The following is a 12,124-nucleotide window of genomic DNA, read 5'->3' on the forward strand; positions in this document are numbered from 1 at the left end:
AAAAAAAAAAAAAATGTGTTTGTATATATATATATATATACATATATAAACTTTTAGGGTTGAAGATGAAATAAGCAAATGTCATATTTTATGACGGAATTGATTTTAGATATTTCACATCTATCTTGATGTCATGGTGCTCATATTGTTGTAAAAGCAGTTTGAGATATTTAACAGGTTTTTAGAGCCTATCATTTCTATCCAAGTTTTGTTTGAGACTTCTACTTTTTAAATATCCAATTAAAATTGTAGTCAATAACTTTTTTTATCCTTTGCATCCGATGGTGATGTTTTATCTCGAATATAGCAAGGACTCAATATATGTTAATGCCATGTTTGGGATTTTTTTTTTACTATTAATTTTATTTTATTTTATTTTATTTTTTTATTTTTTTGAGGCAAAATCTCATTCTGTCGCCCAGGTTGGAGTGTGGTGGCACAATCTTGGCTCACTGCACCTCCACCTCCTGAATTCAAGAGTTTCTCCTGCCTCACCCTCCCGAATGCTGGGATTACAGGCATGCTTCACCACTTGGGGCTAATTTTTGTGTTTTTAGTAAAGATGGGGTTTCAACCATGTTGGCCAGGATGGTTTCAAACTCCTGACCTCAGGTGATCCGCCTGCCTCAACCTCCCAAAGTGCTGGGATTACAGGCGTGAGCCACCACGCCTAGCCTTTTGTTGTTGTTGTTAAAGACAGTGTCTCAGACTGGAGTGCAGTGGCACGATCATGGCTTACTGCAGCCTCGAACTCCCAGCACTCAAGTGATCCTCCCACTTCAACCTCCCAAACAGCTGGGACCACAGGTGTGCACCACCTCGCCCAGCTAGTTTGTTTGTTTGTTTGTAAAGAAGGTGTCTCCCTATGTTACCCAGGCTGGTCATGAACTCTTGGGCTCCAGCAATCCTCCTGCCTCAGCCTGCCAAAATGTTGGATTGCAGGCGTGAGCAACCCGGCCTCATGTCTGGGATTTGATTTTACCCTACACAGATGTTAATAAATGTTACTGTTTCTCGGATGTTGGCCTAAGACTCCCGGATCAGACAAAGGATGTTCTGTGCCTCTTTTCCTGTGGAGTGATTTGATAGGCTCAGTTGGATGACTTGCATTTAGTGGATTTGCTTTATAGCTGAGAAGTACAGAGCTGGGGGATCCAGGTCTTTTTTTTTTTTTTTTTTTTTTTTTTTGAGTTAGAGTCTTGCTCTGTCACCTAGACTGGAGTGCAGTGGTGTAATCTCGGCTCACTGCAAACTCCACTCGGCGGTCTCAAGCATCCTCCCCTCTGAGCCTCCTAAGTAGCTGGGGCTACAGGCATGCACCACCATGCCATGCCAATTTTTGTACTATTTGTAGAGACAGGGTTTTACCATGTTGCCCAGGCTGGTCTTGAACTCCTGGGCTCAAGCTATCTGCCCACCTCAGCCTCCCAATGAATCCATCTTTCATAGCAAACATTAAGCAAACCTGGCCTTTTGTTTTTTTAAGATAGGGCCTGGCTCTGTCGACCAGCCTTGAGTGCAGTGGCATGCTCTCAGCCTCCATCTCCTGAGTTCAAGCCATCCTCCCACCTCAGCCTCCCGAGTAGCTGGGACTACAGGCACACACCACCACACCCAGCTAATTTTTTATTTTTTATAGAGATGGGGTTTTGCCATGTTGCCCAGGCTGATCTTGAACTCCTGACCTGAAATGATCCATGCCTTGGACTCCCAAAGTGCTGGCATTACGGGCATGAGCCCTGCACCCAGCCACAAGCCTGCTTTTTGTCCTGGAGAGAGACATTATCTCCTCCCTCAAGGTTACTCATTGCAAACAACTCTGAGAAATGGCCCAGGTAAAGACCAATTAGGGCTTTGTGTTCTTGGTGTACACAGTAAGAAAATGTGGGCCAGGCGTGGTGGCTCACGCCTGTAATCCCAGCACTTTGGGAGGCCGAGGCGGGCAGATCATGAGGTTAGGAGATCAAGACCATCCTGGCTAACACGGTGAAACCCCATCTCTACTAAAAAATACAAAAAAAAAAAAAAAAATTAGCCGGGCATGGTGGCGGGCACCTGTAGTCCCAGCTGCTCGGGAGGTTGAGGCAGGAGAGTGGAGTGAACCCGGGACACGAAGCTTTCAGTGGGCTGAGATCGTGCCACTGCACTCCAGCCTGGGTGACGGAGCAAGACTCCGTCTCAAAAAAAGAAAAAAAAAAGGCTGGGCGCGGTGGCTCAAGCCTGTCATCCCAGCACTTTGGGAGGCGGAGACGGGCGGATCACGAGGTCAGGAGATCGAGACCATCCTGGCTAACACGGTGAAACCCCGTCTCTACTAAAAAAAAATACAAAAATCTAGCTGGGCGCGGTGGCGGGCGCTTGTAGTCCCAGCTCCTCGGGAGGCTGAGGCAGGAGGATGGCGTGAACCCGGGAGGTAGAGCTTGCAGTGAGCTGAGATCCGGTCACTGCACTCCAGCCTGGGCCACAGAGCGAGACTCTGTCTCAAAAAAAAAAAAGAGAATGTGAAGACACTCAGGGCCTGTGGTGATTGTATCTTTCAGCAGGTAGCTTGAAGGAAGAAGTGAGCAGTGTCTTACTCTGGCAATATTTTGTGACTAACGCGATTCATTTTTTCTTCTCTCCAGGAAGTATTAGAACTATTACAACAAAAGCTGTATCTTGTTCAAATGACTCCTCGGCAAAATTTATTTGCCAATAGCTTAACACCTATGAACTATAATATATTTTTTCATTTGTTAAAGCACTGTTTTGGGAGGCGCACTGCCACTGTAATAGACCACTTACGGTAAGTGAAAAGAATAAAAGCAAGTATGAAAGTAGCAATTTGATGTACGAATTCTTCTTTCATCTTAGAGGTCTATTTTTATACCTTGATTGACAGAGTGAGGCACCATGTTTTCCCTCACATTTCTTCAAGGTAATTTGTTCTCCCTAGTGTACATTTTGAGGACAATGTATTTTTCCCATAATCTCTCAGTGAGTTTCATTTATTTTTCCTTCTTTGAAAAAATGCCCAGGGATGCTTACAGGTTGTTTTGTCTTTTGGAGAGTATAGGCCTCGCTTTACCTTACAGGAAGCACTAGCAGCTTACCACTAGTGGGGTGGAGAAGAATCAGCGTTGCTGGAGGCGTGCCCACGGTCACCTCTCATTGCCTGTCTTCAGTGGTGTAAAAGTGAAAAACATGTTTGTTGTTGTTGTTAGAGACAGGGTCTCGCTGTGTTGTCCAGGCTGAAGTGCAGTGGCACAGTCTCAGCTCACTGTGGTGGCCTTGTCTTCCCAGGCTCAAGTGATCCTCCCACCTCAGCCTCCTGAGTAGCTGGGACTACAAGCATGCACCACCATGCCTGGCTAATTTTTATATTTGTAAAATATAACATTTTTATATTTATATTTTGTGTTTATAAATTGTATGCAAATTTTTGTAGAGATGCGGTTTTGCCATGTTGCCCAGGCTGGTCTCAAAATCCTGGCCTCAAGCAATCCACCTGGCTTGGCCTCCCAAAGTGCTGGGGTCACAGGCATGAGCCGCCGCGCCTGGCCATCCGTGTAATTTGTATGTAGGGCTGACACACACACCTCTGTCAGTAGTGCTGGGGTTACAGGTGGGATCCACCGTGCCCAGCCATCTGTGTAATTTGTATGTAGAGCCGTGTAATTCGTATGTAGGGCTGATGCATATGTCCCTGTAAGTTGTGCATTATGCCTTGTCATCAGCAGCCCATAGTCATTCAGAGTCTTGCCAGAGGATGGGTAAAATGTTAAAATAATTATTTTAACTAATTTGATCATTTAACATATAACTCTGAGCTGTTGACCAGACAGTATTTATCTAAAAATAAATGTTAAAAGTGGCAATAGCCTGGGTGCAGTGGCTCATGCCTGTAATCCAAGCACTTTTTGTGAGGCCAAGGTGGAAGGATCACTTGAGGAGGCTGATAGTTGGAGGCTGTAGTGAGCCATAAACTCACTGCTGCACTCCAGTGTGGGACACAGAGGAAGTTGACCTTGTCTCTAAAAAAAAAAAAATTGGAGGCAGAGAGTGCCAACAAGAGTTTGAGACAAGCCTGGGTGACAGAACAAGACTCTATCTCTTAAAAAAAAAAAAAGTGGTGATAGACTAGTAAAAGGCAATCTCTTATTAAGGTGGCTATTTTCAATGAAAATACCAAGAAAATAGGGAAATAAGGAATAAATGTTATAAATCATGGTGCAAAATATTAAAAATGCTCCTGGTAATCTCAGTGGACTAGAAACATGTTACCGAGATTCTATTCAATATCAAAAAGGATTGGAATTGAACAGACAGAGAGTCTCACTCTGTTGCCCAGTCTGGAGCACAATGGCACGATCATAGCTCACTGCAACCACAAACCTCTGGGCTCAAGTGATCCTGCCTCAGCTTCTTCCCTGAGTAGCTGGGCCTGTTACGCCCACCACTATGCCCAGCTAACTTTCTACGTTTTTTGTAGAGATGGGGTCTCACTATGTTGCTCAGGATAGTCTTGAACTCTTGGGCTCAAATGATCCTCCCACCTAGCCTCCCAAAGTGCTGGAATAACAGGTATGAGCCACCACACCCAGCCCAAAATATTTTTTTACAGTTGTTGCTGTTGTCAGAGGCTTATCAATGGTTTCTTGCTAAGCTGATATACAGTTATATACCTCATATTATGGTATATGATACACCTCATTGATTATATATTGTATATATATTATATAATATGCCTCAGATATATATAATACCTCGTAATGAGGTAGATTCCTCACACCTGGTTTCAGTCAGTGGCAGACCAAATGTACAATAGTGGTCCCATAAGGTTATAATGATGCTGTATCTTTTACTGTATCTTTTCTATCACTCATCATTGTGTTACAGTTCCCTACAGTGTTCAGTACAGTAACATGCTGTGCAGGTTTGTAACCTTGGAGCAACTAGGCTATGCCATATATCCTAAGTATGTAATGGGCTATATCACATAGGTTTGGGTTAAGTACTCTGTAAGATGTTCAAGCAACAAAGAAGTCACCTAACAGGGCATTTCTCAGACATTGCTCCATCATTGAGCAATGCATGACTGTATAAGGAAGTCAGCTGCTTTATAATTTATTTACCAGAGATGGTTACATCAAAATGTGAAAAATGACTCCCTCTTGGTAAACTGCTAAACAGCAACTTCTGCTGTTTGTAGTTACTGAGCTTTGACATGAACCAAAAGAAGTTAAGAATATTTTTTGCAGAAAGAAAAAGGATGAAAGAGGTAGGCATAATAATTTTTTAAAGGGTAGTGATTAAACTAGAATTTTGTGTAAAAATTGATGAGAGTGTGTGAAAGCCTAAACCTGCTATTAATATTTTCATTATAGGTTAGCGATGAAACTTTAGAAATAAACAAAGTTATTGGAAGTTCTTAAACTAAGTAAGATTGCTTATATATAAGTTATGCTTCTTTCATTTTCTTCTTATTTCAGTGGCCTTAGGAATACAAGTGATTTTTTTTGTTTCATGGCTGGATTGTTGAAGTCTGGGCTTTTAGTGTAGCCGTCACCCAAATGGTGTGCATTGTATGCAGTAGGTTGTGCTTTATCCCTCACCCTCCTCCCCTCCTCTTCCCTGCTGATTCTCCCGTGTCCATTACGGCACTCTGTATGCCTAAGTTTGACATTTTAAATTCAACTTAGAAGCCGTTTCTGTCGCCATTAATGGATAGGTGCATGAAAAAGAATTAAGCACATTTACTTTGTATGTCTTTTGCAGTTCATTGACTCCACTTGATGCGAGGGATGTATTGATGCAAATAGGAAAAGAGGAAGATGAGAAAGTAGTTAACATGTACCCTCAAGACTTCAAAAGACTTTTTGAAACTATAGAGTGTTCCGAAGATTGTGCTTATAAATGGCTGTATGACGAAACCCTGGAAGACATGTAGCACCTGGACTGTCGTTTTTAGTGGAGCACTTGGACTGTCGTTTTTGGTGGAGCGGTTTATTTACTTGGAAACTATGACATGAAAACCAAATTTGAAAACTCCCATGCTTTCAGCAGAGGATAACTGTTCTTGTTTTGCACAAGCCAGGCAGATCATTTCTCCTAAGTTATCATTGGCATATTGGATGAAACAGTGGCTGCTATTTTTTTCACAATTGAATAAAATGAAAACTTCAATTAATTGTGGATTTGATCAGATTGAATTTTATTTCAGATTCCTCTTTAAATATTTCACTTTTACTGTTGCTGATGTTTACATCTTGAAGAGCAAGAGTCTGTACATTATCAAGCTTAGAAAGTAAACAAAACTGATATACTGATTTGCCTTTCAGTTTGTTGAAATGTATTGTCAAATACTGTACAATGAAATTGTTTAAGTTGTAATATGATGTAAGCTTTTTTAGAAATTAAAATATTTTAAATAATAAGATTTTGTGGTTTCTTTTGGTCTCTAAATACTTAATGAAACATTAAACTGACCCTAATTTACTGCATTTTAGTTCTGTCATGTAGAGTCTATAGTTTTGGTGAATAATTCAGTGTGTATTTTAAAAAGTCTTCTGCACATTTGTTCTATCAAGAAAATTCATCTGACGTTAGATGTGAACCTAAATGGAATTTATGTGAACCTAAATGGAATTAAGAATGTTTTCTTGGCCGGGCACAGAGGCTCACGCTGTAATCCCAGCACTGGGAGGCCAAGGCAGGAGGATCACGAGGTCAGGAGTTCGAAACCAGCCTGGCCAACATGATGAAACCCCGTCTCTACTAAAAGTACAAAAATTAGCCCGGCATGTTGGCGGGCGCCTGTAATCCCAGCTACTCGGGAGGCTGAGGCAGGAGAATCACTTGGACTTGGGAGGCAGAGGTTGCAGTGAGCCAAGATTGTACCACTGCACTCCAGCCTGGGTGACAAAGCAAGACTCTCGGGGGAAAAAAAAAAAAAAGTTTTCTTGCCAGGAGTGGTGGTGTGCACCTAATAGTCCCAGCTACTCAGGAGGTGGAGGAGGGAGGACATCTGAGCCCATGAGTCTAGTCTGGGGGCAACATGGTGAAACCGCCATTTCTAAAAATACTTTATAAAACAGCTGGGCATGGTGGCAGGTTCCTGTAGTCCCAGCAACTTGGGAGGCTGAGGTGAGAGGATCACTTCAGCCCAAGAGTTCGAGGCTGCAGTGACCTACTATTTATTGTACCTGTGAAGAACCCCTGCATTGCAGCCTGGGTAACGTAGCGAGACTCATCACTTAAACAAAAAACAGTTAATAGGGTGGGCCAGGCATGGTGGCTCACACCTGTAACCCCGGCATTCTGGGAGGCCAAGACGGGCAGATCACCTGAGGTCAGAAGTTCGAGACCAGCCCGGCCAACATGGCTAAACCCCATCTCTACTAAAAATACAAAAAAGTACCCAGGCACAGTGGTGCATGCCTGTAATCCCAGCTACTTGGAAGGTTGAGGCAGGAGGGTCTCTTGAAGCCAGGAGCTGGAGGTTGCAGTGAGCAGTGATCGTGCCACTACACTCCACCCTGGGCAACAGAGTGAAACTGTCTAAAAAAAAAAAAAAAAAAAGGAACTAGAGCGTAAGAATGAAGTAAGCTGAGGAGTATTTTAAATAAAGCTCAGAGGGATCAACATGGTTTTAGGAAAAGGGACGGGGTCCTAAGACTAGTAAAGCACATTTTGCTCTTAGCTTAGATAAAAGAAACTGACTACAAGTGTTCTTGTTAGATAAATTAATGACCTACAGGTGCCATAGTCTCTGAGCAAACGCAAGCAGTGTTACTTCAAACAGAAGAGAAGAGAAGCTGAGAAGGACAAAGAGTTGTAGTAACTGCTGTGGGCAATCAGGGAATTAAGAAGGGATACTATGGAGGGCCTTTTAACAGTGGCTTCTACTCTACTATCATGTCATTTTCAACAGTAGGACTAGAACAATGGGGACCACGGATGATTAGACTAATAAGTGTGTTAAAGGGATGCCTTTGCCTGCATTTGAATGATCTCCACTAATTGTAGAGTGAGAAGTTAATCTGACATTCGGTGTCTTTCACAGGGGATAGACACAGCCTAAGAACAGTGGAGGTGTTGCCAGATCTCCAGTTTTGAGGAGCATCGTTGACAGATGTCCCCAGCTACTGCCCCTCCGAATCCACCACCACGCTTCCGCAAAGCGTGGTGCCCTGAGCCAGCCATTCAGCATGGTGGAGGCACTAACACAGGCCCATTGTGTTGACATACAGACCTCCAACAGGCAATTTTGGCTCAAAGACTCTCTGTGGCCTGGCTGAATTTTGCTACAGTCCCGTCCTACCCAATCCTCCTCCTTCCTTCCCTCTCTCCTTCCCTAGTCAGATCTGCAATCAATCTGAAGATTTGTCCTGCCTTCTGTTCCCTTCTCTAATAAACCTCTTTCACATGCAGCCCTTCACATCTGCTTCTCTGTAGACTTGAACTAAAACAGGGGTCAAAGAATGTGAAAGTCTCAGGAAGAGAGTGGTTGAAACCATGAAGCAAGTGCTGGAAAGCTAAGTTTTAAATTGTGAGAGCTGGCATTGAGGACCCCAGGCACGGAGTGGTTCCTGCTGATGACAAGGCCCAGCAACAAGTAATTGAGGATTAAGCACTTACAAAATAATTTACCTAAGGGCACAAAAATAATTTACCAAAAGGTCTTTTCTTGTTGCTGAGGGCTGAGGATAATGGAGAGTTCCTTTGAATCCCCAAACCTGACGAATTTAGTGTACCGTTCAAGTAGACCACGGACAAAGCCTGTTATCTCCGAAGAAAAGTTTTCAGACTGGGTACCGCGGTTCACGCCTGTAATCCCAACTCTTGAGGAGGCCGAGGTGGGAGCATTGCTTGAGCCCAGGAGTTGGAGACCAGCCTGGGCAACATAGTGGTGAAGTGGCACCGTTCATCTGGGGTAAAACGCAAGGTTCCTTGTCCCGTGCCAAGGAAATCAAGGACAGAGACACACAAGGAGTGAGGTTAAAAATGGAAGTTTCATAGGTGAAAGAAAAAGCTCTCTCCTGAAGAGAGAGGAGGTCCCGAGCAGGTCTTCTGGTCTGCAGTGGAGTGCAGGAGGTTTTACAGATGAGCTTGAGGAGGTGTTGTCTGATTTGTCTGATTTGTCTGATTCACAGGGGATAGACACAGCCTAAGAACAGTGGAGGTGTTGCCAGATCTCCAGTTTTGAGGAGCATCGTTGACAGATGTCCCCAGCTACTGCCCCTCCGAATCCACCACCACGCTTCCGCAAAGCGGAAGCTTTACATAGGGAGCGAAAGATTGCTTGAACCAGGTGTGCTAGTTGCATAGCATGCAAAGAACTGGTTAGGACTAGGTGTGCTGTTTGCACAGTGCCCAGAGAAGCTGGCTGCCCCACCCTAATCTTCTATCACGCCGATGGATTCTCCGCCTGGCCAGCGCCTGCTTTTTCACGCCGATGGGTTCTCCACCTGGCCAGCGCCTGCTTTTTCACTGTGCACGTGGTGACAAAAGGGAAGACGGAGGCTCCATGTTGAACATGCCTGACCCTCAGTAGCCTTTTTCTGTTGGCGCAGGTGCCGGCATCCCCGTGCAAGCTTCCAACTGGCTTACCTATGTCTGCAGCTCAATTTTTCAGGCTGCTCTTTGTTAGAAAAGAAATGATTTGGGGCTGCTTTTCTTCAAAGGGAAGCCTTGCTGAGGACTCCTTCACCCTCACTATCTGCCAAATAAGTCTTCTAGCTCCTGTATCATATTTCCCTTCTTAGGAGTGGTAACCCTCACTGCTGGTAGTGGGTATTGGGCGATGACCCCTTCTGGTTACTTCCTGCCGAAGAGCGGGGCACTGAGTGGGGCACAGCAGCCAGAGCTCCTCCTGGAGTCGATCTAAGAGTCCCCGGAAGAGTGGCATGTCCATGCGAGGTTCCATCTGCAGCGCCATTTGGAGTTTAATAGCTTCTAGGGGAGAGGAAATAATTCAAGTTACTATATTGCGTATACAAAGTCCAAATATTAGTACAAAATCCACGAGCAAGAGAGGGCTTAAAAAAGGAACTAATCGATTCCAGAAAGAAGACCGGAATCCACGTTTTCCCTGAACTCGTCAACGACTCTCACTTGATCTTTAAGCACCTGTAGGTTCGCTTCTACTTGACTAGAGATGCCGATCCAGAAGCAGCATGTTTCATTTAAAAGTGCACGGGTAGGCCGGGCGCGGTGGCTCACGCCTGTAATCCCAGCACTTTGGGAGGGCAAGGCAGCCGGATCACGAGGTCAGGAGTTTGAGGCCAGCCTGGCTAACACAGTGAAACCCCGTCTCTACTAAAAATACAAAAATTAGCCGGGCGTGGTGGTGGGCACATGTAGTCCCAGCTACTCAGGAGGCTGAGCTACGAGAATCACTTGAATCTGGGAGGCGGAGCTTGCAGTGAGCCAAGATCATGCCACTGCACTCCAGCCTGGTGACAAAGCGAGACTCTAACTCAAAAACAGACAAACAAAAAAAAAGTGCACATGTACCCCCTACTTCAGCCACAAGGACATCTAAGTCCTGTCTATTTTGTGCTATTCCTGGGGCTACAGACTCTATGGATTGTTGTTGTGCCTCTATGGCCCCTACTGTTGCCTTCCATCCTCATTGCATCATAATGGAAATATTAAATACTGATCTTTCAAGAAGAGGAATACCAGCAATCCAGAATATGTCTCTGACTGTAGAATCCCCCATCCATGGAGTTTCTAAGATGGGATTGTCATGTGCATGTCCTCCCCAATCTTCTCTTTTGGTTAAATCTCCATATGAGGGCATGGAAATGATAGATCTCTTTGTTCGGTGTATCTGAGATAGTGCACTCTCTAGAAAAGAGCCTAGGTTAGGGATGTCCACAGATGCTGCTGCCATGTCAGGGAAATTTTAAAATAACAGGTCAGGGACCATTGCTGCTACAGTGCAGGATGCCTTCCGATGCCTAGGGAGGATTACCTGTGTCCACGAGCCACCTGTCCCTCGAAGGGATGGTTCTAAGTTATCGCTTGTGAGAGAGACACAGGAAGATCTTTCTCATATCTCAGAAGCTTTCCCTTTTTACCTATAATAGGAGCATCTTTGGGATAGGGATATTCATACTCAGGATAGTCATTCACAATGCCGTTTGGAATTGTACATGCTAAATGAGAAGGGTCCACCTGACAAATGGAGTTTCAAAAGATCAGGGACACAGTATGTCCTGGCCAATATCTTAGACAACCCTTATTGCAGGGGCTGTCGGTCCAGACACCCCCTGTTCACCCACAGATTTGCAGGCCACCCCTATTCGCCAGCCTCATACAGGGGTCTGGAATTCCACAAGGAGGCATGTTTGGGAAGGCCCCGTGTTGTTTTTCACATCATAGTACCATGTGGCAAGGTGGTTATCTAGAGCCTGCCACTCCCATCAGAACTTCCAACCAGGAGGAGAGGCCAGATTCTAAAAGCCACCCTGCATAGGGCTGCTAATTTTCTTAGATCATCTCTGTAGCTCTTTCTTTTCCAAACCTCTGAGCTTTCAGCAATCACAAGTGTGGTGTTACAATGTTTGACATCTCCCAGATATGGCCCCTTCCCCTGCTTTTAAAGCAGAGGGAGGCATTTGCTATTACCCAGTCATCTTTTCCTAATTGACGGTATGAAGGCTATCTTTGGGGGGAGTGTTTCCTGGCACTGCGCCGGGGGGAGTGTTTTCCTGGGAAGAGTTAGTTACCCAGTTGAAAGTGTTCCCATACCATGTGCCATTTATGCCCGATAAGTCTTCAAGGGTTAAAGATAAAGCTAGCAAAGGGAATCCTAAGACTGTAAGTTCTGGGTCATTGAGAGATTCCTCCATGTTGCTGAACTCAGCACACTGCTCAGGACAGACCCAGCAATCAGTCTTGTTGTACAAATGGGCCTATGACTGATACTGTAGAAGCAAGTGGGTGTGATGTATTACTAAATCCAATAAAAGTCCTAGCTGAGGCCAGGCGCGGTGGCTCGCGCCCATAATCCCAGCACTTTGGGAGGCCAAAGTGGGCAGATCACGAGGTCCAGAGATCGAGACTCATCCTGGCCAACATGGTGAAACCCCCGTCTCTACTAAAAATACAAAAATTAGCCAGGTGTGGTGAGCGC

General features: G+C 44.7%; 1 protein-coding gene across 1 annotated transcript in view; it reads left to right on the forward strand.

The window, feature by feature from the left end:
* The window catches only part of TFB2M (transcription factor B2, mitochondrial), a 29,813-nt gene extending 22,579 nt beyond the window's left edge, over positions 1-7,234 (forward strand). Inside the window, exons 7-8 of the mRNA XM_017876599.1 lie at positions 2,625-2,785; positions 5,758-7,234. Of these exons, the coding sequence (XP_017732088.1) occupies positions 2,625-2,785; positions 5,758-5,929 (333 nt within the window). The 3' untranslated portion in view covers positions 5,930-7,234. The remainder of the gene's footprint in view (positions 1-2,624; positions 2,786-5,757) is intronic.
* Positions 7,235-12,124: the final 4,890 nt, after the last annotated feature.

This window comes from Rhinopithecus bieti, unplaced genomic scaffold (assembly GCF_001698545.2).
Source record: "Rhinopithecus bieti isolate Rb0 unplaced genomic scaffold, ASM169854v2 scaffold_187, whole genome shotgun sequence".
Lineage (NCBI taxonomy): Eukaryota > Metazoa > Chordata > Mammalia > Primates > Cercopithecidae > Rhinopithecus > Rhinopithecus bieti.